This window comes from Anser brachyrhynchus (assembly GCF_964034855.1).
Source record: "Anser brachyrhynchus genome assembly, chromosome: 7".
Classification (NCBI taxonomy): Eukaryota; Metazoa; Chordata; class Aves; order Anseriformes; family Anatidae; genus Anser; species Anser brachyrhynchus.
In genome coordinates, this window is record NC_137701.1 from 35,515,419 (window position 1) to 35,542,067 (window position 26,649).

General features: G+C 40.1%; 1 protein-coding gene across 10 annotated transcripts in view; it reads left to right on the top strand.

Moving 5' to 3' along the window:
* Positions 1–26,649, top strand: part of THSD7B (thrombospondin type 1 domain containing 7B) — a 456,617-nt gene that overhangs the window by 285,117 nt on the left and 144,851 nt on the right. For all 10 annotated transcript variants that reach the window (XM_080600715.1, XM_080600714.1, XM_080600720.1 and 7 more), the window contains one exon: positions 24,119–24,310. In XM_080600715.1, the coding sequence (XP_080456841.1) occupies positions 24,119–24,310 (192 nt within the window). The remainder of the gene's footprint in view (positions 1–24,118; positions 24,311–26,649) is intronic.

The window sequence follows — 26,649 nt, forward strand, 5'->3', positions numbered from 1 at the left end:
ATTTTCCACGATGTAATGGGTTTACAACATAGAATGGATTGGCAGGCTGCTTAATTTCTCAAAAAAAAAAAAAAAAAAGATGATTTACTGCGTTAAATTTATTGCAAGTAAGTTTTAAATAAGTTCTTTCTGACCTATCAGAATAAGATCTTAAATCTACATTGATACATTTTGTCCATCAACACAACACAATAGAGAGATTTTGGGTGATCCTTTGTGGAGCCAGGAGTTGGACTTGAGGATCCTCGTGGGTTCTTTCCAACTCAGGATGTTCTGTGAGTCTATTCATGTAAATGCAGACTGGAGGTGTGACAACTTTTCAGGTGTAAGATTTGGATTTATTCTGTAAGGAAGGGTAAATCATCTAGTGGCCCAACACACCTGCACACACAGCCAATACAATTGGTACCAGCTCTTCTAAGCCCACAGGTTCAATTACTGCTGTGGGGCTAAGCCTTCTGCACCAATTTTCTCATTCTTTGGTTGTGAACGTACCCCGCTGTACCCAGTCACTGGAGCTGTTGATCCCCAAGCAGTATGTTTTACTGACTGCTAGATACACAAATCCTGAAAGGCAATGTGCAGGGCCTTCTAGCAACTACGATCTACACTTCTCATTTTGCAACCATAATGGAAGGAACAGATTACACTGTAGTCGAAAGGCTGATGAGTATTATGAGTGTTTCAGAAATCCTGGAGAATGGCTTGCTCAATAGAATTGAGACCCATTTTTCATTTTTTTTGGTAGTCATTAAGATTGATGTGCCCTTTGAGCAGACCGGTTGTTTACGAGCCAGGTAGAGCAGATACGGTTACCTCCATCAAGCCTTACCTTGCTGCTGCTGGTTCTGTGCCAAATATTTGATGTCTCCTACTGGAAACATTTAGAAAGACAAAATGCAGATTGTGACCTGCATTGGTGCATCAACAGTTTGCAGACTGACACTGCCATGGATTCCACTGAATTTACTGCCTTTGTATCCTCTACTGAAACTGATGTCTGCAAAAGAAACAGATCGGCTTTAGATTAATTTTAGGGTAAGTTGCTGGAATTTAAGAACTTTGCTTAGTCACACTAATGATCTTAAAATTCATTCAAGATTGTAGCAAACATATGGACCCCAAGCCAGTGAAGACAGAAACCGAAAAGTCTATAAACAAATCTTGTATTTGCATAAATATCTGTGTCCTAGAGTCAGGCATATTGTGCTAAAATACAAGGTGACATATCTAATGGTGGAAAGCTGGATGGGCTGGTTGTGGGCTTGAATCTAGAGGATAAACTCAAACATACTTTGATTAATTTTCTTTATCCTTAAATGCAAATATGTTGCACGGTTTCCAGCTGAACTGTGGCTGTGCCTTTCAAATCCTGGCAGCACGCTTCGTGTCAGTCATCCAGAAGGCAGCTATAATCGGTATCCAGTGGTGACTTCAGCTCTGTATAGTTGGCAGACAGAGATACCAGTCGAGTTGATTAGGGATATAGGCAGCTTTCATCCTCCCTGTGCTTGTCAATATAAAGTATTGCAGCTACCTGTGAAAATATTTTTTCAGTGCTGGCTGAGGTAAGTGTGAGCTTGTGGTCTGCAGTATGCCCTCGGATGAATTTCTATGCAAAACCTTGATTCTTTTCAGTATCTAGTGCTCCTTTTTCATACGTAATGTCTCTAAAAGATGTTTTTCAAGACTTCAGAGCGGTGTTAAAATGGTGCGGGCAAAGGCCATTTCTTCCCTATGGCTGTTTCAGCAGGGAGGAGATGGGATTTCAAAGATCCAGCTCCTGCTTGCATTAGTGAGACAGAGCAGCAGGTGCTGATTCTTTTTCTTTTTTATTTTTTTTTGGTGAACCTGAGCTCATAACACCTGTAGATTTGGAACAAAGGTTCAAGGTCGCCCTTTCAGAAATGGAAATTATAACATTAAGAAAAACATAAACATCACTCATTACTTTAAGATTTGTATTGCCCTTTTATGCTTTAAATGTTAGGGAATGAGTTTGACATAAGTTGATCTGAGTTTGTGGTAAAGGTTACCTAAAGAGCATGGCATGTGTGAGTGACCGGTGAGTCTGGTACACAAGAGGTTTGAAGAAACCGTATAGAAGGATTAATATTTATAGAGTAGGCTATTGCAAATTTAACTAAAATTAACTATTTATTTAAAGAGTGCTATTTTTCAATATCGAGGGAGTCTTTATTGAATTTGACTCTAATCTTTCAGTTACAACACTGAAATAAGGTTACTGTATCTCTGTATTCTGTTTTATAACTGTACATATATATCATTATTTTTTTAAATATGAAAAAAAAAACATTTTCCCCCCCTCACAAAATATATTGTAGAAAAAAAATCCCAGATTGCTTCAATGAGAAACAAGAAAAATAGCTGCAAGTGCTGAGAGCATGCAGAATAAAATTCCTGTTTGGTTGTTTTCTTTAAACTAAGCATAACTTCACGTATGTGTTGAGTTCATATTATTTTTAGAGAGTTATTGTATTTCTTAGGGAACGCTGCTTCAACAAAGGGGAGATGTGAGCAAAATATGATGCTTTCTGAACTCTATTTGAAAGTTAAGTAGTAGGTAGATGACAACTTGAAGACTACCGTGTGCAAATATGTCTTGAGGGGAGGAAGGAGGCATGAAGGATCAATCTGAAAAGCTGAATTAAAGACAGGATTCTGGATCTGTGACCCAGCGGTGACTGAAGTTGCCAGGAGGAGTGAATGGAAGAGGGTGAATCTCATCCATAAATGGCTGTGATTCTGGGGACTAAACAGGTTCCAAAAGTATCTAAGGATTTCACTGCCTTTCTACTAAGGAAAGAAGCATTTAACGTATGCAAATAGTTTCCTCACTTCTCGTCTATCAGCTGGCAATATCTGTGTTGTCTCATACACAGAGCGGGGAGCTCACAGTCTTAAGGAATGTAACAAGTGGGAATGCTCTATGACTTTTTTTTTTATCCATCTCATCCCAGGCAGAGTTGTTAAGGTGCTTTATGCTCTAGTCCTACCCTTGATCGTTTTGGTGTGTAGAAAGGAGTTCTCTGGAAATAACCAGTGGCTATTCAGAGGGTTCACATCAATGATCTTTCCACCTGGTTTTAATGTGGTGTTTTTAGAGCCTCTTTACACAGTTGTGACAAGGGGCAAACCACAAAACTTCCTCAGGCTTTAGTTTCCTGTCCGTAATATCCCCTTTGAGATACATGAATTCAAAGCTTCTCGTATTAACACCATCCTTAAGCCATTTCTCTTTAACCAGATATTACAGCATGTTTATATGACACTGTTCACACAGTTTTTCTGAAGGGCCCTGTAACTAAATTGTAAGAAAACGCAGCATGGGTTGCGCGGGCATGAACTTTTCCTTTAAGCATCTGTTCTGAACCCTTCATGTTGAAAAGACATGTGACAGTTTGCAGAAATGGTCACAAAATAAAAATAAAAAAAAAAAAAGGAAAAATGAAAAAGAAAAAAAAGTGAACTAGGAAAGAATCATGTTCTTGTAGCTTTTGTCCTCCCACGGCGATAATCCAGTCTCTCCCTCCATGCTCTCATCCTGCTGCCCTCCAGCACTGCTCCTCCTTGTGTGTTCAAGTCCATCCCACGGGGTAGGCCAGGTGCTGCATACGTGCCTGATTCTGGGGGCCAGTGTTTGACCAGCCAGCAAGGACGGATGACTTTCCTTAAGTGATGGCAAATAATTTGGGACTTTCTCTAGCAGTCATATCAGTAGATAAGTAAATCTCTAAGGGACAAACCCCTGTGTCAAATTTGGTTTACATGGGTGGGTGGTTTCAAAAAGAGCACGATGGCATATCCTGATTTCCTTAGGAAACCAGGTTTATAATACAGTTGGTATTACTATTTTTAATTATTCTTAATAGACAGAAAACTGTCCAATGCTCAGTTCAGAATTATTTTAGCCAAGACTTTCTATTCCAAGAGAAATACTCAAAATAGTGTAACGTGTTTAACTAAGCAGAAGGTCATTAGAGTAAAGAAATGACTGGCATTTTGTTGCATTCTGTATGTGACATCTGGTAGGCTGGAGTCCAAGTTACCATATAACCCATAAAAGAAAAAATATTTTAAAATAAGCTACGTAACTTTTGCATTGGGTAGTGTTGTATAAATTCTAGGAATTTATTTTTTGATAATATTAAAAGAAATAAGCCTGATTCTGCAAACGATTAAGTATGTTTTTAGGTCTGAGATCAAGTTTAGTAATGAGTATCTAACAGCAGGTTGTGGAGTTGGGAGCGTCCTTGCATTTCAGTCTGCAGAAGTGCTTGGGTGTGGAAGAGAAGAGGGGAGACGCAGAGAAGTCAGGGGAGGAGAAAACGCTGGGAACAGCCTGCAGAGCTGAGGTCTTCTGTGTTTACTGCTCCTTCGACAAAGGAGGGGAGCTGAACCGAGGATGTCTGTGTGCTGTACTGTGGGGATCAGCAGCAAGCTTCTTCCAGCGTTTATGTAAGGAAATAATTTGAGTATAACTTAAATAGACAGCTTCTCACATTGATCTCTGACCACAGACCTTTTTGTGGAGGAAAAAGAAGGGCTCTTTGAGTAATTGAATCCTTTCCTGCTGTGTGGCCCTACAGAAGGCTTTTTCTGTAGCTGAATTTCCTTTGGTGCTGCACATTGCGTACTGGACAGAAATGATTATTTGCACCACCTTTATACAACAGTTGTGAATGCTATGGAGTGAAAATTAAAGTGTTGCACTTTCTTTGAGGTTTCTTTCTGCTTATGGAGTAGAGCTGATGAAATCCAAATTTAGTTCCTTGTTTTGAGATTAATGGATGCCAGAGGGGAAGGCTCCTCCCTTAAATAGGAAGTTTTGACAAACTTTTAATTAAGAATTCAGGACATGGAAACTTTAGGCTTGTTCTGCACTGCAGAGATTGAATCTGTAGAATATTGGTCTGTAATTTTTTTATCTTCCACTTAATTCTAATTAAATATTGTAATGCCAGGATTCTTCATTAGGCAGCAATTTGTGATTAGTCAGGTAGTCATAATGGGAAGAGGAGAATGTGATGAAATGGTAGAGAAATTGCAGAGCAGGGAAAATGGCCATGGCATATGGCTCCTAAATGCTCTTTAATGTTCTCTTGTGGGCAGAATTCCCACTGAATTTCTGTGGGATCCTCACATGGATCCTGGCTTACCCAGAAACACAAGAGTTCAGTGGACCTGAAATGCAAGACTGAGCTCTGAAGTTGTGACAAGAAATGGTAGACTAAGAACAGCCATAAAAAGGGCAAACTCCTAATTCCGCCATAATTTTGATGCCAGGGTATTAATTTAAGTATGGATTGCATTATCACTTTTGTTTATCCGTGCATTGAATTTCATATTTAATAAAAGGTAGCTTTTGTAAAGTGTTGGAGTGAATGTGATTTGGGAAAGATTAGCTCTTTGAGGAGACTGAGAACAATTTAAAGCTCCATTGTTCAGTGTTTTTCTTGTTGTCTGTCTGTATGCAGCACGTCTGTAATTGTCTCGTACGCTAGGTATTGCCTTTGTTTGGAAGAGTTAAACAAGTAAGAGGAAAAGGTTTTTCATAGTTCCTTTTCAAACAAACAGCCTGTTAGCTTTTTAACTTCAGGCAGCTGGTAAATGCCAGAGCAAAGCTTTTGACAAGAAGGTGAGTTGGAGTTTCTTTACAAACTGAATCATCCCAGATCACTGGAATGCATTTCCCAGTTTTGAAGCCTGCTCCTCCCATATTGTATGCTTTTGATACATCGCAGTTCTTAAAGCTGACACATTTATTTCACCACCCCTCTCCCCTCCCAATGGAAAAAAAAAAAAAAAAAAAGGAGGAATGAGATGAATGACTCAACGCATCCATGCATACGAGGTCAACAGCTGTGCAAGCAGAGAGCAGGGCTATTTCCTTTCATATCACCAAGGAGGAAAAAGCAATCACAAAAATTAGTTCTTGGCTTGGTCCTGTGGCTAGTGCTGTCTGTGGATATCCAGGCACTACGTCCAGCAGGAGACAGAGATTGAAAAGGGCATTTTTGGGAAGAAGTGAGAATATTTATCTGCCCCTAGCAAGTGAGCAGGGAGCTCTCTGGGGAGAGCCTCCTCCAGGTGACATGAGCTCCACCTGTGTTTCCTTGCTACTTCTCCTCTGGCAGTGCACCTTATTCTGTCCCTGGTTTTGGGGTTGTTTCCACTCATTACTGGCAAATGTGCATATAATATAAAATGCAAAATCTTTTTCTTGTAGTGAAACTCTGATGACCCAGCAGGACTGGCAGGCCCTCATGAATCGCAGGCTAGACCTTGGGCAGTTCAGCAGAGAGGGGTTGATCCATGCTTGAACCAGATGGAAGACAGGATTCAGCTGCCTGTAGTACAGTGTAGAAACCCAGATGACCCCCTGAGATCAAATTCCATTTTTCTTACCAGATGCGAAAATCCCAGTAAATGAAGGAATAATTTTCCCCGGTTTCACCAGATTTCCCCCGTTTAATAGCATCAGCACTGTTTTGTTGTGTGCTTAGTGCTGTGTCAGAAGAGACTAGAGCCAAGAGGGCATTTTGTTCTTTTTCGTATTGTTTACAAATAAAGCTGACTGATTTGGTAACTGTGCTGGAAACTCTCTGAGACTGTAAATTTAGCAGAGTGCTCCCTGGGCATGCATAGATCTAGAGGTAACAGTTTCTTGCCTATCAATAAGTATCTTAACGCCTTTACTTTTAATGCTATATATGACTTAAATCCCAGGAAAGTAATTCCACTACTACTGTTCATTTATATCGGAGGAGTTTGCATTAATTCAGAGTAGGCTAGGTCTTCTAATACATTATTTATTTAGGGCTTCAAAATGTCTGTGGTACTGCATGTAGTTGACAGAGCGTATTCTTGTTTGTTAATATTATATGGCAACCTGTTTTCCCAAGATGCTTAAATAAATGAATACCTTCAAATACAGCTGTGATTTTAAAACCCGATTTTTTTCTTCTATTGAAACTATAGCATCTCATAATCTTATCTAATTCTTCTTCTCTACAACTGTCTATTTTTAATAACTCTGGAAGAATCTTCAGTTCTTTAGCATTACGTTGTGATAAAAACACATTTAGGTCTTGATTCTGCCTATCTAGCCTAGCTTTTGTTTCGTCCCCCCGGGAGATGCAAACTCCGAATCACCCTTACATTCAGTAACAAAATCCCTTACATGAGAGGTGAAGTACTGAGCTCATATTTTCTGGCAGTTCACAAAGCCTATAAATCAGAATACATGAGAGAGCTGCGTAAGTGAGGGCAAAACAAATGGTGTGCGGTGCTTGGGAATGAATGAGTCGTGTGAGTGAACATTGGCATGTACATCTTCAGCCCCATATTAAGATTAAAGCGAGTTGTCTGCTGTACAATTGCATAATTGCTCCTGTGACTGATTTGGCGCTGCTCTGTAATAAGTTGTGAATACTGTATGCTGACCTGGTTAATGGGGTATTTACTAAATGAATATATTTGTGTAGTTTAATAGGAGGATGGTTGGGAAAATTAGCAGGATGAGAAAGAATGGCTGAAGAGAGTAATTCTTTAGTGAGTGCCGGAGCTGTAATGAGGCAGTGCTGGGAAATGGCCGAGGAATAAGAAAAAAACAAACAAACAAACATCTTTGTCAGATTAAGTTTTTCTTTTTTTTTGGGAAGGAAGAAATAATCTGAGGGAGAAGACAAGATGATGGGAAGGCTGTGTGAAAGCAGCTGAGACCTCGGAGGTGCAGAGCCCTGTAAGAGAAGCACGTGGTTGTCTTTGGCATCCTGTTTTTTGTCATGCTAAGGCTCCGGGGAAGAAAGCGCTGCAGCTGCCTGTGCCACCTGGAGACCTGGGGTCTGTATGTACGGGCTGCAGTAACAGGGCAGTGGCTGTCCCTACAGGCATGTTTGTGGGGTTGCTTAGTGGTGTCTCACCGTTTAACTTCTGACTATGGGCCACCCAAACCTGCGGTCTGCCCGGCTGGTCGCAGAGCTTTTTTGGTAGGGCATCAGGAGCTCCTGCAGGTAAGGCCACCTCGCTGTTGGTGTATGAGGGCTTGGAGGGCGAGGTTGCGTGGAGCCAGATCCTTTTCCCACCACAGGGCCCCTGGCTGCACCCAGGGCACGACTGTCAGCACCGTGCCCGCTGCCACAGCCAGGAGGACGTGCGGGGCTGGTGGTGCCCCGAGTCCAGGCTCCGACCCCACTGGCGATCCCACCGGGGTGGGTGCGTGCACCGGGGGAGGCAGCCTCCGCCCGGCAGCCGTGACTGCTTCGTTTTTCGAAACCTCTCTTTTTCAAATTCAGCTATTTTAAGTACTATAGACTAAGATAATTATTTCATGAAGTAATATTATCTGCAAATTAACCTTGGATCTTTGCGTAGGTTCAGAAAGAGAGAGATAAGGAATTTTATCGCAAATTGCAGACTTACTGGGTTTAACGTAAAGGCCGTGGCAAGTAATACATTTAAACTGCATTTAAGTAGAAAAGACCAGAATATCAAAGTCTAAAAGCAATAAACATTAATTTATTCAGAAAGTTTTTATTTTTCTTCTAGTTTATATGTTCTTTTCACACGCTGTCATTTAATGAGGTTATTTTCTGATTAAGCTAAAAAAAAATTAAAAAGTAAAATGTTTTATTTCAGTAGATGAAAATGGAGCTTTACAAATCTATCAGCTTGCCCTGTGTTGTCTGAGCTGGTTGTACAATCTTCCCTTCGTTCAGCATGGTTGCTAGACTAACAGATTCGGGGAGCAAAACTCCCCTGTATATAGAGTTTCTGTTGAAATCCATATTTTCATTTTCTGTGACAACTAATACACTTCCTGTAATCCCTTTCAAATATTCACTGGCACTATTCCCGGACATATATTTTGAAGGTTAAATGGTTTAGGATTTATGTACCCTACTACATAGGTAGGTCTGAATAAGCTAATAAGCCTGTATGGCCCCTTCATTGCCAGAGACCAGCTTGTGTCTCAGGAAGACTATAGCTGTGGTACCACAACGTTGGAGCTGCTTAATGAGCTGTGGTTCTCAGCTCTCTGCTGGGCTAATGAGCCCGGGGTGAAGTGCTGGGCTGGAAAACTCCTCGTCCTGGTTACAGAGCTCACTCGGGTATCGTTATGTGGTGCTGCTTCACGTGGTGTGGATGTACCTCTCTGGCAGCTTAAGGTTTTGGCTCTCTGTCCAGAAACATAACATATATATATATATATACACACATATATTTTGTAGGCTGCAATTGGCATGAGTAAAGAGCAATAATTAAAATAATATTCCATGAGGTTTGCATTTTAGTACAGCAGTTTGATTAAAATTGGATCTGCCTTTTCTTCTCCCTTAAGAAACATTGCTCAATTCGTGGCTAATGAAGTGGAACGGCACCGCGATCAATATTTATGGTGTCGCTCTGGGTACCTGTACTTCTTTCAGTCCTTTTTGTACCATGGAGCTGGAATGGAAGTTTTTAACTCCAAGGTAATTAATGGCTAACCGTGCAACTTGATATGAAGTCTTGAATGCCTGTTCTTGTTTCTTCTAGGTCACAGGTGACTTGCACAGATTTGTTACTTCTCATGATTGATCGAGTAAAAGCAGGAACTTGATTTTCTGCAGTGATCTGCTTTCGGACCCCTCAGTCATGACCCTTGGTGTTAATTTGGACTTCCCCAATATTGGAAACAACCTCTTCTGGAGTACCAGCTCTTGCCATTGAATGCTCACACATGCCCACACACATGGCACATATGAATCCTTTTAGCTGAGTTCATTGAAAACGTGTAGAGCAGAATTCTTTTTATACTCCAGTCTCTACCACAGGTTCCAGAAACTGCCAGAGCACATGTTCAGTCCAACATGAATGTTGTGGTGTTCCAGGCTAGTCTGCACTTCTGCATCTTACTGAATTTTGGTCTGTGCACAGCTGGGTCAGAATATTTTTATACAGCTGCTCACAAAGTCCACAGAATTTGGCAGTATTCTCAGTCCAAATCGGTCCCACAGTATGTTGTTCAACAATTCTCCTTTTGTCTATTGTCTCCTTCAATACTTTCCCAAAATAATAGCATCATCTCTGAACTCTTGGTGGGTTGGTCCCTCGCACAGTTCCTTTCCCTGTTAGTGACAGGGGCTGGAGGCAGTCCAATGTAATTAGTAAGTATTTTGGAGACTCTGCTTTGGCAGCCCTGTTAAATATGTGCAATGAAAAGCAGGATTTACTACGGGGCCTCATCTTTTCTCATTAGGGCATCTCTATGATCTGTAGGTTTTTTTTTTTTTTTTTGGAAGTTTGCCATTCCTATTAACACAGGAGGTACCCTTTGGTCCAAATTGTGACCTAGAATAATTGTGTATAGTTCCCAATAAAAAGAAAGAAAATACATCCACATACTCCAGGGTGGAAATTTGCCCTTTTGTGTCCATTCCATTTCTCTTGGAGGAGAATTTCATTTTCGAGTAAAGGCAATAAATTTTTGCTGCTCAGATAAGTGACTACAGAGGTTCATCATCAGGATTTGAAGAAATAAGTCTCCTGAGAAGATGGATGATGACAAGGGGAGTAAGAGTTGTTATCCAATCATTTGTCATAGTCTAGAACATTAAGATATATGGGTAAGCCCCCTAAAAACGTGTAAAAGTTCCTTTTTCCAGCAGTCAGTTGGTACATAACAACTTACCTTGTGCATTCAGCCAGCATTACACGCTCTCTAAAAACTCATTTTGTTTGCATCTCTGTATACACAGTACATAAGTGGTAACATCTTCTGTATTGCTGGGAAGTATTCTGAACATCATTGAAATGTAGCCCCACGTCTGCTGAATATACAGACGGACTTCCCTGGTGCTCACATTAACTCCCTTCTCTCCGTCCTCCATCCCTGTCCAGATGTTAATATTATCTGTCTTGCCTGGTTTGCTGATGCTGTTCTGCTCTGGGCTTTCTCCAGAGACTTTTCCCTCTGACTGCTTTTCTGTGATTCCCTGTTTTATGTTAGTTTTCCTCTGGTTCTTCCCATGTCTCAAGGCTTCAAAAACATGCTGCAGCCATTGGGTGCAATGTCAGCTAGTGAAAAATTAGATTAAACATTCATGGCTGTAGGAGTTCTTGTTAGCATATATGTATTAATTCAACACTTCCTGCTGGTTTTCAATATGTTGGGAGGTTGCATTGCCAGGGAGGTGACTTTAAAGTCTTCCCATCTGTAGTGGAATACATTTCGACTGCTTAAGAGCAGGTAAAACCTTGCTCTGCTTGCTGAGTTTCAAAGAAACCTTGCGCCTTTCTTTTAACAGACAAGTATTCCTCTCTAAACCGAGAGTGGTCAAGACCAGATTTCTGAAATACTTTCTCATCCTTCAACAGAAATCACTCTTTATTGCTCAACTGCAAGGTTGACCGCTTTCTGGCAGAGGATCTCTTTTTCCTGCCCCGTGCTGGTTTGTCCACTTTACGATTACAACAAAGTCTGTGGCTTTGGCTGCGTTGTTCGGTGCTGTTTGCTGTTAAATGCTGGCAAGGCAGCTGAATTAGCTGATCTCAGACAGTCACCTTACTGTAGGAGGTAACGTGATAGCTTGCTACAGTGAACTGCTCACTGCTTTACTGCTTGTTGTGGGGATGTCACACCAAGATGAGCTTTGCTTTGCCCCACCTGGGCTTGCCATAGCACAGAGCAGCTCAGGAACCTAAATTTCACCAGCTGAGTCTGAGAGAGCTTGGTGTCTTGCACTAAGTCCTACGAAACTCTGGGAAATCCTCCAGTGTGGCAGCTTCATTATATCTCTGTGCTGGAGTTCAAATCCAACCCTCGTGTGTTTCCCCCAGCCTGTTGTAGTATTTCACGGCCAAAAAGCTTAATCGGCTCAATGTATTCGCTTGCGTTTCTCTCTTGTAGCTAGGTCAGGAGGCTGTACTGACTGCTGATGACTCACAGGCAGAGGATTTTTACCGTAGTTCGCTTCGACAAGGTTTTTAGTTATGAAACTCTCAGGCTTAGTCCTCAGTGGTAGCCTATAAACCTGCGTAGAGACATAGATGTGGTGGGAACCGAGTAATGCTCCGGAAGGATCCCGATGTCCAGCAGAGGTTGTGATGCACGTCAGAGGTTTGTGATGAGACAAGCTCACGTCTGGGGCTGACAGCAGTCCTGGCTGTGTGGTTATAAAAGCTCCCCCTGTGTGACTGTGTCGATGGGTGTGAAAGTCGTGCTGGCACAGTCTGCAGCCTGCCACAGGGGCGGTGGATGCGGTGGGTATGGGAGCACGTTCTGACAGCGTGACTTCAAGTGATTGGGTGTTCGGTCCTGTGGGCATTCGGTGACCTGGCCACGACTGGGCTAGCTGCTCCTGTGGGCTCAGGAGGCATCAAACATCACATATCCATGTTTCCTGGGAAGCAAAATACATTTCTGAGTCCCAGCCGTGGAATTACAGCAGTAATAACAGCTATCATTTCTGGTGCCTCAGTGCCAAGTGTAAAGGTTTTGAGTTCTTTCTGTTACATTTTCAGAGTAGTCTATTCTGCTGTTTCTTCCCTATTTGTGCCTTATCTATGACTGAACAATTACTAGAAATGTGATGAGGATATCGTATGCAGAAAGTCATCCCGTTGTCTCTTTTCCCAATGACTCCGAGGCGTGTTTGAGCAGCGGTTATCTCAGCTGCTGATCAATGAAACTGGAGCTAATGTACAAAGTGACCTTTTGGAAGAAAAAAAAGGTTGTGCCAATATTATAGTTGCAGTTTGAATCAACTTTTACACTTCAACATGTATTTAGTTGCGGGAGCTGTTACCTTACTGACTCGTGTTGCTATATCATTCATGATTATATCAACCAAGTTAAGAGTTGTCTGAAATTTTTCTTGTTTGTCAGTTGTCATGTTGTCGTTGGCCAGGTATTATTAGCGTTACATGATGACCTTCATCATTTTAAGATTTGGTTTCACCTGATTGTCATGGCTCCTCAGTCGTGTTTTCCCTCCAACAGCAGGTACCTCTGTCACTGTTGAACTCAGACTCATGTGCATTGCACCTCTCACCAGCGTTCAATGGGCTGCACTTAAATATTTACGAGCTGGCTAAATTCCTTCTGTCTTCTCACCTGCTTGTGCTTCATTTACTCTGAAGCTCTTCCTGCATAGCTCTACAATTCCCAGTTTGGTGAACCCAATGGGATTTTTTCCTCTGGAATGAGGCCCAGTTTACAGCAGCCTGTGGGTAAGCAAAGGTTATTTGCCAGCACTTCCCTTCTCTACATTTTTATGGTGCTTATGATTCTGATGGATGGAGCACTCAATTATTTAGCATCTATCAAACTTTTGCTTGCAACACCTAACCAAGTACTAGTATTACCTTTTTACTTTTTTTTTCCCAAATACATAAGTTATAATTCTGCTACATTAATCCACAAACTAAAAAATAAGCATACGCTGTTGCTTAAGTCACGCTTTTAATGAAATGGGTTTTGAATTGAAATTTTAAGTATGTATGAAGACAGTAAGAAAGCATTTGCAGTGTTAGGATTTCAATAATGTATAGAATTAGCAGAGCTTTATTATATTTCTGTGCCTGCTTGCCCTCGGTTGAGTAAAAGTTGTAATAAATATAAGTTCAAAGGTAAAATTTTATTGCTGCGCATGAGAGGATAAAAAATAAATTAGAGTAACGTAATCGGGCTCATATATGTTATGAATTTTGAACACTGTCTATTAGAAAGTTTGTCAAAATGTGCTTAGCTTTGAAAATACAGATTAGCGCTGAAGGTTTTAATATTGTTCTTCCTTATGTGCATATTCCTTGAGAATATAAGTATAAAATATCTCCTGCCGAAAGCAATTGTCATAAAATGGCACTTTCCCATTTTAATAGCTGAATAATCAGAACAGAAATATTTTCTAAGTCATGGAGAGGTTATTGCTTTTTTCATGCAAAGAAATTTAGTAGTAGAAAACCAAATTTTATCCAGATTTTCTTCAGTTTTTCTGTATCAGTTCTTATATTTGAAAAGCGCGTCCAAATGCTTCCTGACAGTCCTGACACTTTGGCGTGGTTAAAAAGGGAGAGGAGGGCCTCCATTTGATTTCATTTACTGATTCTGTGTTTTCCTTTAATCTAGTAGCAAAGTTAAAATAGTGGTTCTCTAACAGCAGCTGGAAAACCTGGTAGGGAACGACTGGTTGGCCCTTTGCAGTTCATGCATCTCTTTTTCTGCTTTGGCGGAGCACAAATAAGGAATAGGTCGGCACGGCAGATTTACTGGGGGAGTGGCTGCTGGCGTGGGTGCCTCTGAGCTCGCCGAACTCCATTTGTCTGAAATGCCAGCTCAGCATAGTCCTGGCGTTAGCATCTCTGAGAAAACCCCAGCTTGATGAAATTTTGACATCGAAGATAATTCCTTCTCCTGTGCTTTCTCCAGTTACTGTGCATTTACTTTGTCCTCTATCATCTTCCTCACTTTTTTTTTTTTTTTTTTTAAAAAGTGAGCAGGGGGCATACTCTGAGATTACCCTAGCATAAGCAATGGTCTCTGGAGATGTTTTTAATTCAGTCTTCAGATTATAGCTTCACCGTTTGATCCAAAATGAATCAACAGGTGTAGGCATGTCCAGACCTTATTTTGTTTTTAAGTGAGGGGGCCAGTGCTGGATGTAATGGCAATGGTCCAGCTCCGGGTGTGCCAGCAGCTGGACTCGGCTGCTGTGGCCGAGCCCCACGTGTCGGTCAGAGCTCTCAAAGGATGCGGTGGTGGAGGCCAGCGCATCCCACCACGTGGAGGCCTGGGGACGCAGCCTTCATGTCCTGGTGGATGCTGCTCTGCCGGCAACACCCCAGTTGCCAGGTGAGCATGATAATGCCAGTCGGTGCTGCAAACATGCTTCATCTTGCTGCGTCAACACTCAAGTGACAGTGTTCAGCTCATCAGAACAGCAGAGAAAGAGTGAACATTTTTATGGAAAATAGTTTCACCAGATGAGAAAAAAGGAAGAGGAACATGCTGCCTTGTCTGAGCAAGCTTCAGGCAAAGTGGCATCTCAAGCCTGCTAGGTGTAAAACATGTCACTTTTTGTGATGCACGAGCAGATCTGTTGTCACCTTCTAATTACACCACCCAAATACAAGGCCCTGTACTGCTGGGAGAGATTTCCTCATGGAAACCCTCAGTGGAAACTTCGTTTTTCTTTTTTCCCTTCCTGACTGAGAAGTATACTCGCAGATACCAGCTCTTAGATTTTTATTTTAATACCTTTGAGGCTATTTGAATAAAATTGGAAAACAGTGACAGTGGGTCCTGTTCCCCTCCCTCTTGCTCCCCCCAGCTATTATCAAACTTAAATCTATGTAAACTTTCTAGAGAAACAGGAAACTTTTCTAAATATACCTTCCATATTTTAGGTCATCATAAATGCTTTTGCCTTTAAATTCCTTCGTTGATGCCATTGTAGTTGAGCTGTAAGCAGGGTTAGGCTGTCGTGTTACAGTCGTATTATCAGTTACAGACAGTGGAACGGTTTGGAGATCAAATGCCCTTTAAATGGCTGTGAAAGAACGATGCAGTACTGACTGAAATGGTAGGCATCATTATTTACGATGTGATTAAAGTTCTGCCTTGTGGGCTAAGTGGAAGCACACAGTAATATTTATATTGTTTCCTATGTTTAATTTCTCCCCATTTTAGGTACTAAACGATCTATCTACACAAAATACAATGGGAATTAAAACACTCTTTTCTTCTAAGATTTATGACTTTTTAATATAAAAATGGTTCAAGCATACTCCCATTCTTCTAAAATTTACGACTTTTTTATGTAAAAATGGTTCAGGCATACTCCCATTCTTCTAAAATTTACAACTTTTTTATGTAAAAATGGTTCAAGCATAGGTAAGGGTGCGTTAGCTGGAAGTAACTTAATGCATGTGAAAACTGTCTTGTGCAGTTGAGATGCATATTTTTGTACTTGGCAAAAAGCTCTGTTTACGATAATAGGTTTTACTCAATAACCAAAGATAATGGTTTGTGATTTGTATTGCTTTTGTCACGAACAGATTTCACTCATTCGTTTAGACCCTCAACTGGTAGTCAGTCTGTTATTATGTGTACTGTCTTGTAATCTTTTAAAGTTATCCAAGAGGACATCTTACTACCAGTCAATTCGGAGTTTCGTGTATCAATTAGAGACAAAATTGAAAAATAAACCACTACCGTTAGTAGTACTAATAAAAATAAAAAATAGCCTAGTATTTGGTCCTGCATGTTCTGAACATTTCCTCATGGACTGGGGAAGCTCTGAGCTGCTTAATGGGATTACACACACATGCACACTCTGCATCTGAACTAGAACACATTTTTGTGTTAACTGCTTCTAAATGAGCACTTATTTTTAAGTGGTTGGCATAAATCTAATTTTAATTTACCATTTTCATTTTCTTTTGCATTGATCCTCTTTTTGTGGAGATTCAATTTCAGACGTGGAGAAAGATGTTTTTCAAAGATTCCAGATGGTATTTGCAATTATTTATTATCATTAGCATTCACTGTATCTGAAAACAAGACTTTTGCCAACTTAGATAAACCATTTCTGCTGCAGTGTTTACAATTTTTCAGTCTTATGTTGATAAAAACTCACTTTTCAGTTGATTTCTGTTACTACAAGAGTAAAAAATGTTTTCCGCAATACATGGGAAATTTCTAACTCTTATTTTTGGGAATAACAGTCAGTCATAGCCTTGATGACTATGAAGAGCCAGCAAGATACATCATTCTTAAGAGTAGCATAATCAGAATAAATATCATAATAATCCGAACAGTAAAGTAGGCTTTTCCGTGTGTACACATGTGACTTCTCTTTTTTGGGTTGCTCACTGTGTGAGATCACTGTTACCGTAGTTTGCCCTTTCTAATATGTCCCTTATATTTTTTTTCTTTTGAATTTTTAGTACAAAAATGGCACCTTAATTCTGTAGAAATGGAGTGTTTTGAAATTTCTGGCTGTGATGCCCTGGGAATAAAATGTCACATTCTTTGTTCATAATTAGTGTCTGAATACTTCCACTAAAATTGACATGGCCCACTGCACAGATATTTAAGATGAAGTTCACTATGTATACTATTGGAATAAACAAGTCTTCGTAACAATTGTTTTGATTCTTAAAGTTTTTGAAGTATATATATTTTGTAATATTTTAATACGTTTGACTTGTTTGTGTAATTGATTTCTACAATATTTTGTGTTGATTGACATTTTGAACAAAGCAGCACAGAGAAGAAAGCTGAAGGACACCTGCTTCAGTTACACTGCAGCACCAATTTCAACAATAAATCTTAATTGTAATCAGTCTTGATCAACCCACCTGTGTAGATTCCTTCGTTTATAATTACTAGGGATAAAGAAGAAAAAGAAGAAAGTATGAATAGAGTAGAAAAAACCAACACTAATATGGATTATGTTCAGTTCTTACTCTTTATGTTTTCAGATTGCTGTGCTATGCTAATTATTAGGAAAAGCTACTTGAAGTTATGTGCTCTTCTCTGAGAATACAGCAAACTCATGTTTACTTTCAGGTGCCACGTGAGCAATTTCTCTGTTGTACGTACAATCACAAGGTAGAAAGAGGTAGAATGAATTCTTCGGCTGTTATTTCCAAGCCCAGCAGGCAAATGTGCAGCAATATTTTTAAATGACTACGTGTCTTTGTGCATGGGACAGGAAATACATTGGAGCCAGTGTGCTACATAGGTAACCTCATGCAGCTCTATTTTATTTTAATTTATTTTTAAAGTTTAGGACTGATAGCTACTGCAAAATACTCCATGGTGGGAATATTCCACTCCTGGGATTTTCTCTGCAGTCTTGTCAGCTGCTTACTGACGTACTTCCCACCGGTGCTTGCTTTCATGGAGCTTCCTAAGGGTCACAAATCAATTTTCTTACGTGTATTTACATAAACAAAAATGGAAAAAACAGTTGAGAGTAAGCAGTCCAAATGGCAGTGGAAGTTGTACAGGAAAGAAAAACAAATACCCCATCTTTCCAGGCTCTTCTTCTATTTCTCATAAACACTCTAATGGTCATAAGGGAGTCCACTTGGATAAGCGACAGGACTGTGGGCAGCAATGCAGAGATGAAGGCAAGCCTTCTGATTTTGCAGTGATTTTGTAACATGTTTACAGTCGTATTGTTTCTTTTTCAAATTTATTCTTACTCCCTCTTTTTTTCATACTTTTTCATTTTACTTCCCTTTGTTCTTATTACCCTGAAACGTTATTGTTTTTCTACATTGTGCGTTATGCAGTTGAAAGTGTTTTTTTCTCTTCATCTAATGCTTTGTTTTTTGTAATTGTTTTTTAACTAAGCCTTTTGACTCAAACCCTTAATGATTGTCATCTATTCTTTTTTCCCCTCAGAATGATCCTTGTTGCATTAGTGCTTATTTCCTCTTTTCCATTGTGAACGGCTCTTTTTCCCTCTCTGCTTCATCGTTTTCATGATAGATCTTCACCTCCATTTGTCTTCACTGTCCTTCCATTCTTCTTTTCTGGTGTGGGGCTCTGATAATAGTGATGGACCACCACAATTAAATGTGTTCCATACGCCACTGCTTTCCCTGACAAACTGACACGGCTCTTCCCAGATGCTCTTACCTATTGACTGGCATTAGCAGAAGTCAGCCCGGACCCAGGAACTTCACTGAAGTGTGACTTTGCACGCCCAGTGCAAGGCAACGTGTGTGGGATGGCTGAGCACGGCGGTCTCTGGATGGTCCCAGCTGCTGACAGTACCACGTGGAGGAGAAGTCAGCAATGCTGTTATAAAATGAACACATTCAAAATGTTTATAAGCAATCTCTCCTATTGTTGTCATTTGATTGTTATTACTTTTAAATTTAACATTTTCGTTAGTTGATGAGATGCCTAGGCCAAGATGTTGTCAGCAGCCAGCTTTCTCTGAATGCAATTGCTGTTAGCGAAGTGGAATGCAGTCAATATGAATTCTTCTGAATTTACTACTGCCTGTTGACATCTTATTCTGTTACAGGCAAGTATTTAATCAAAGTTTATTGTCATTCTTCTCTGAGATTTAAGTGGGACATAAAATTTTACGATACATATAGTATTTTCGATGACGGCTTCATTATTTCCACTGAATAATTTGAAATGCTACAAGGAGAAATATTGATGTCAAACTGGTAATTGTCATTAAATATGCAGCATTTTTGCAGCAGTCATTTGTGCAAAAAATAAATTTTCTGAACTTGTAGGTAGCAGTGCAGAACCATCTGAAGAGCGATCTTAAAGCCTTTCCCTGCTGCAGAGGCTGGTCAGGGCCAGAGCTCCACGCGTGGATGCAGACATGAAATCTTCAAACTAATTTTTCAAATTCTTCTTTTTAAAAATGAAACCAGTATTGTGGTGCCCACTCAATTTGTTGACCTTTCCATTCCTACTGCTTAACAGGTTTTGTATTTTTGTTGCTTTAGTCATCCAATGACCCATGGACATTCCCTGTGATGCAGTACTTCTGCTGCCAAGCCAGGAGGGACAGCTGTGCCGGTGCAATTACCTGGGTCACGGGATGGGAGGATGCAAGTCACTGGGGAGAAAGAGAATATTGCTCTGGATCTGGGATTTCTGTGAGGTGTCATGTAAAGTAGGCAGGTGTGGTTTAATATCGAACCGATTCAGAATGAAGTGTTACCATTTATTCTGAACCTCTCTATGAAATACTTTATTCAAGACTATGGAAATGTTGTTTTCTTCTAGAATGGAAAAGACAATAGAAAAAAATAGGGAAAATCTCGCTCTTTATTTCAAGCAGGCTTTTATGTTTTCCCTTGTTTTGTTTTGCCTGTTGGGGAGAATTTCATTTGCGTTTAAGATGAACCAAAAATTCCACTCAGTATTGTATTTCTCCAAGTAGTTTCTTTAAGTTTCTTTGTTAAGTTGCCTTGTTAAGGAATTCAAATAAGAGACCCGTGCATTTGGTAATTTTATTAACGAATGTATTTGCAAAAATGCTGTGCTTGTCTTTTCTTTCGTAACTATTCCACCCTGACTATGGAAGGCAAGGGATTCAATGTTTACTATATTGAGAATATTATCTGTTGAACGGCTGTGGTGATCATGGCTAGCACGAAATAATTAACAGCTGTAACTCAAACGCAGGCATAAGTTCAGTTTTACAGCTAGTGCTTTCCCCATGCGGTTTTATTAGCAGAGGTTGGTTGTGGTTTCCACGTGGACCGAAAGCATTTCCCGAGGTTCGCTCCAATCTGAGTCCCACTGAACTTCCACCTGCATGTCCTCAGCATTAGGTTGAAGCTCTTCAGTCGCTCAGTCGTTGTCCTCACCAATCTTCCCGTTGTATCTACGTAATAGCTGGGGCTTTGTGCTGCTCGGTATTACAGCAGAAAAAATACTCTTCGGAGTAAGCACAGTTCCCTGAGACTAATTCTGGGCACTTTGCCAATGTCAAGGGAGAGGAATAAAGATGAAATGAGCAAGTAAGTAATACCTGAAGAGAGGCAATGAAGACTGTGGCAGTAACCCCTGGGGTAGGATAGTTTGGATGGGTTGGATCCGTTCCAAGCTGATTAGAGGACTCCACAAAACCTAAGAACCCTTTTTTCTTTCTTTTTTTTCCTTTTTTTTTTTTGTCCTTTTGCCTTGGGTGGGCTATCTTTACTGATGAACAGTGCTCTAAGTTTATTATGACTTCACAGAAATTTGCAGGCAAGAACCGGTTTCCTATACGAGAACTGTCGTGGGCTCTGAATGGGAAAGACCAGGTACCTGAAGAAATACTGCCGTGCTCTGAACTGCCACTGAGTTTAATTCCTGGTTATTACAAGAATAACTTCACTCCCGTGTCATCCTTTCTCATCTGAAAAACTAGAATAGGGAGCAAATTTGTAGTTGTCATTGTCAGTGCTGTCTCTTCCGCTGTTTTTCCTGAAGGACGAGTGACTCACAAAAACTGGCATCCTTGTCTGCCACCCCACAGCTCTCCATGGCTGATTTCAGAAGCTTCGTCTTGAGATCTAAACACATACTTGGAGGGGAACTTGTATTGCATTTAGGTAATTTAGGTGCTTAAAGCCTTATTTAGCAGAGAGAGAAATCTTCCTGTAGAAAGATTATTTGGAAGATCTGCAATAAGAATTACAACTTCAAGGTATTGGGTGGACAATTTGGAAGCTCTGGGGAAGTTAATATTCCCTGTAAATCTGTGCCGATGCTTAAAGCACTTTTCAGCTGTATCCTGTTTGAGCAGTTTTCATGGAACATGAGAAGTATTATTTTCTTTTGTAATATATGGTAGGCTTCTGAAAATTCTCTGCTGGGCAGATGGTACAGAAGAACGGTACACCTCTACATTAATATCAGCCAGTAATTAAACCTGAGCACAGTGAGTAGAGCTATAAAGTAAATCAAACTGAGTCTTGAATTATACCTTCATGCACTTGTTGGCAAGCTCTTTATAACAAAACTCAAATATTCATTTCATCGCTGAGGAACCATGAATTGCAGCCTCTGGTTGCAATGGTGCTGTTGCTGTCACTTGTTATAAATCAAATGTGAAAAGAAATCACGGATAGAAGTGGAAAGCAGATTTTGCACCTTTGCCTCACTTTCCCACAGGGTGGTTGCTCCAAAATCTGTGGAATGGGAATTGGGGTATGTAAGTGCACGCTTTTACCTAGGCTCATGGGTGGAAGAAGCCACCCCACAGGAGACCTGAATGCTTTGAACCATCTTCCAAGTGGAGTGCTGGGTGCTTGGAGGCAATCTTTGTACAGTCCTAAAGGCATCAATGTAAGGACTCCCCCAGCTTTCGGCAAGTAGGACTGTCTGTAATGCTTATGTCTCTGGCACAATCTGATTTTTGGAAATAATTGTGCCAAGTCCAGAATTCATTGAACTTCATGGAATTCCCTTGCCATAAAGCCCATGGATAATGAAGATAACTCGCACAGGTGGAGGGAAGGGATGTGTGCTTGTAGGACGAATGTTTGTGACAACTCCCCAGGCCATGATCTATCTCATCCCTGTCATTGACTGCACACTTCCCTGTGAACGTGAGGGGAGAGGAGGATGGATGTTTTACAGTAGTTCACCAAAGCTTATAATCTCTTGATTTTACTGTACCAATGATTCCTAAAATCAAGTCTGCCCAGGATGCCCTCATGTTATCTTCTGCTATACAGACAAGCTGTCAAAATGTTAGCAGGGCTTTTGACACTATGATGACTCAAGGGGACTGCTGGAATAAGGCTTACAGGCTTATGTTCTATTTATTTATTTATTTTTATGCTGTTTTTCTCCGAAGATAGTTCTCAGCATTATGTGAGCATCCAAAGCAGCGGTGGTGATAACAGGCTAGTTGAAGCAAATGATTGATTAAGCACGGTTTGCAAGGGATGCCAAATGCAGTACCAAAATAGGCTCGTGCTGCTCAGGACTTGGGGCTGTCTGCAAAGGGGAGTGTTGGTCTTAATTTTGTTATTCAGCAGATTTGCAACAAATAGTACTAAAATGATTGGGCTTATCAAGCCTTTCCTGATGAACATAGGCAAATGCAAGGAAAAAGGACTATAAAATATTTTTAAACATATTTTGCAGTCTGATTGCCTGCTAGGTTCTCCGTTACTTCTTATAATATGCTTGGAAAATTTTATTTGTGCCTTGAGGGTGATGAGCCTGTCTTCATTTAGGGATGCAACTGCAGATAATACAACGGTGCTATTGACAGTTTTATGCAGTCTCGCTAGCAGCCTCCTTCTCTTATTTACTCACCCGTACATGTATTGTCTTGCAAAAGCAATATAGATTTCTATCCTCCTGGTTATAATTGCATCTTGGGCTACCTCATCACAGACCCTGTTCCTCTAGAGTGAGGTGAAAGAACCAGTGTTACTCTGCTGTTGCCATTATAAATTTAACATTTTTTTTCCCTACATATAATTGAGCTTGGTTAGTCATTATGTTTTTTCATAGATCTATAATTAAAGAAACCTCGAAGGAGAGCTTTGTAGCTATTATAAGGGCAAAAGAGGTAGCATTCAATGTGAGCTTGTTGTTTATAAACAGGAAGATTTGAGCCTCCTGAAATTTTGGATTTTAACTGAAAATTCATGAGGGTCCAGAAACACTAAGCAAGAGAACAGTGTAGCAAAGTCAACCATATCTGTTCATTTGAATTATGTTTATTAAACATTGGGTGTAATTTAGTACCATAAGAGTTATGTTTTGTGAATATTTATCAGTTACGATGTCCTTGTAATGTCTGCGTAATTAACAAAATTACTGGACATTTCCCTTGATATTTTGAAAGTAGAATTCTATTTTGTTTTACTTTTTAAAGCAATAGTCCCATGTGTTGTATGCCACATTACATCCCTCATGTGCACTTTGTTCTGCTGCCCGTTCTGCCAGCTCTTCTTTTGGTTGGTAGGCTTTTCCCCACCACCCCCAATGTCCTGCCTTGTTGAAAGGGATTTTGGAAAGATGTATGCTTCTGGTCCCTGTCCCTTAGTTCATCCCCATTGAAAGGTATTTCTTCCTTAGGCGAGGTTGGTACAATAGAACCATTATGTTGAATTTCTTAGTTTTTGTGTGAAAAGCACACAGAAATGGTATGTGGTTAGTTCTAGTGAGGTGACAGGACAATGACCAAAACGTCTGTCAGATACTTTGTCCTGCAGGAAGAAGAAAACTGTCTTCTGTGGGGGACCTGTGTAAAATTTATATTGTGGAAAATAGGTTCTGTAGTTGGAGTTTGCTGGAAAATACGGGGATTCTGATGATAATTGATATTACAGCTTTTTATTGATTATCACATTCCTCAAGCTTGTGTGCTTTATAAAGTGGACTGTAGTCACAAAGTTACACATAAAGCTTAAAACACATTTTTTTTCTCTGAAGAAATAATTTAGATGGTTGTTCAAATATTATACTTTCAAGCCTGAAGCTGAATCCTGCACTCCTTTGTGGTATATTCCTCCACTGTCAGGCAGACATTTGATATAAAGACAGTCTGTTCGATACAGACCATTGATATTAAAGCAAGTCGAACTTCCCTCTGTTTTGTTTTGTTTGCTTTAGGTGAAGAAGTACCTCATCACCTTTGCTCAGAGTATCCACGTCCTGAAGTCATGGCTTGTGAAATCCCTTGTGCAACGGACTGTGTGATCAGCGAGTGGTCCCAGTGGTCCCCGTGCTCCCATTCATGCTCCAGTAAAAATGCCGAGGGCAGTCAAAGCAGGAGTAGGTCCATCTTGGCCCTTCCAGCAGAGGGTAAGTGGTAAATATTTTGGATTAACCACTGTTTATTTAATGAATTGACTTGTGTTCCTCAGCCGAACTATTTAGATCAAAACTAATCCCAATACTGAAGCAACGAGAAATAATACGTCTTGTCTGTACTTCATGCCTAGCAACTAACAGATGATCTTTACAGGCTTGAGTTAATACATGTGTTACTTACTGAAATTCTGTCATAGTTCAAAATTATTGCGTTAGCCTATGAATTATTTTATATTTTAGGGCCAGATCTGTGTGTGAATTTATTTCAGGAGAGCTACGTCCTACACTAATGAAATTGCAGCATGACATAATCTTACCATGCAAGTGTTTTCATATCAAAACATATTAGTATCAATTTAAAAGAGAACAGTGAGCTGTGTAAAAAAGGGAAATAGAAAAGGACCTATCTGTTTTATTAATGCAGACCTGAAAAGTATTGACCTTCCTATTTTTCTGTTGAAATAAGTAAACAGCTCTTGATGAATATACATAATTTCTGCTGGATCTTCGTGGACTCATCATGCACCTGGATTTTTATGTACCAACATCACAGTGATATGATTTCTACACAAACTATGTCTTGCTAGAATTATAGTCTTCTAACAATGGTCACACATACAACATTTCATTTACGTGTTGGTTTATTTCAAAGGATTTGAATGATATCACACTGAGTGCATAAAAATTCATAAAACGTGAACAGGCCTAACAGACTAAAGCCTTGTTGACACAACAGAAAATATCTACTATTGTCAGCACTATGTGCAGTTAATCCAGCAGCAAAACACTTCAGATGCAAATCTAGTCTAGGACAAGCTCTGTTAAGTGCTGTTTTGTAAATTATCATTAAAACCACCCACTGTTTCTGGGGCAATGTTAAGGACTTGATCCTGCAAACCCTTGCTCATATGAATGGTCTGTACTCACATAAACATCCTTATAAGCACTTGCAAAGAAAATTGGGACCCTTCAGGATGTAAACTGCTATATAATTGTTGATTGAATGATAATAACTACTACTAAAAAAGTCTATGAGTGAGTCTATGAGTGAAAGAATAATTAAAATGAAAAATAAAGTTGGCTTCATATTTTCTGTAGGGGGAACGAAATGCAAATGAGAGACTAGCATGGAATTATGGAAGTAGAGCAAAGGCTGAACTATTGCTAGGGCTGAAAAAATGAATTCTAGAAGTCCGTAAGCTCAGGGATCTCAAGAATATGTAGTCTGAAGCATACTAAACTAAAAATGGCATGCTTTGAACTGAATATTTCAAGCTTCTTAGAAAGGAATAATTAATTAACAAAACCAAATACTCCAACTTTTTCTAAACATCTTTAGCAAAGCATAAAATATTTTACCATGCAGAGTCATACAGCTAATCGGAATTTGGGGAGAATGAAGTAGAAATGGATTTATTACTGTTTTCATTGTAATACTAAGGTAATGTTCTGTTTTCTGACTCTTTCATATCCAGCTCATAGGTGAGCCACCAGCTTCTGTTGAGGTCTGCTAACCGTTGCAGATCATATTTCTTTTGTCCTCTATCAGCTGAGACAATGCTGGGCTTGGCTGTGCTCTCAGGACTTTTGGATGCCGTCTTGCAGGGTGACCTCAGTTCAAACCCTTTGGTCATTTTCCCCAAGCCGTTCGCAAAATCCCATGAAACCAGGAGGCAGTTGATGAAACTAGAAGAGGTTGCTTTAAAATCAAGTTTTAAAAGATGTTTCTCAGCACAGCAAACTTCTGCAACTCGGTGCAAAAGGCGAGTGTGGAGGCAGCGAGTCTCAGCAGATTTAAAATGGATTAGAGGAACTGATGAACAACAGGTCCATAAAAGGTCCATAAATGTCTTCTAAATGGGCTAGACAGGGGTGTGCTGTTCTGCTTTCCTTGCACAAAAGTTGTGAATGAGCTGCAGAAAGTGGCCAGGCTCTTGTGCTTTTGCTGAACAGCATCTCCTGCTGCCACTTTTGCAGGCGGACTGCTAGGCTGAATGAACCATCAGGCATTACTTATGTTCTGAAATTAAAACTCCCTTATTACTCTTGCTGGTTTAAGAGTTCTGCCTTACTGTGGGTATTTTTGAGAAAACAGCATATCATTTTTCCCTGGGAAGCCCAAATTTTAGGTTAGTTTTTTTTTTTCCCTGTCTAATGGACCAGATATTTCGCCGTTTGCTTTTTATTTTTATTTTATTTTATTTTTTATTTTTTTTGGAAGTGTGCTCAAATGCTCAAGAGCATATCCAGTCTGCAGTTTTCCTTCCAAGCAAAAGTTTTTCAGGAAAGTAAGATATCCAGGGGCGTTTTCCACTCTATCATTGTACTAA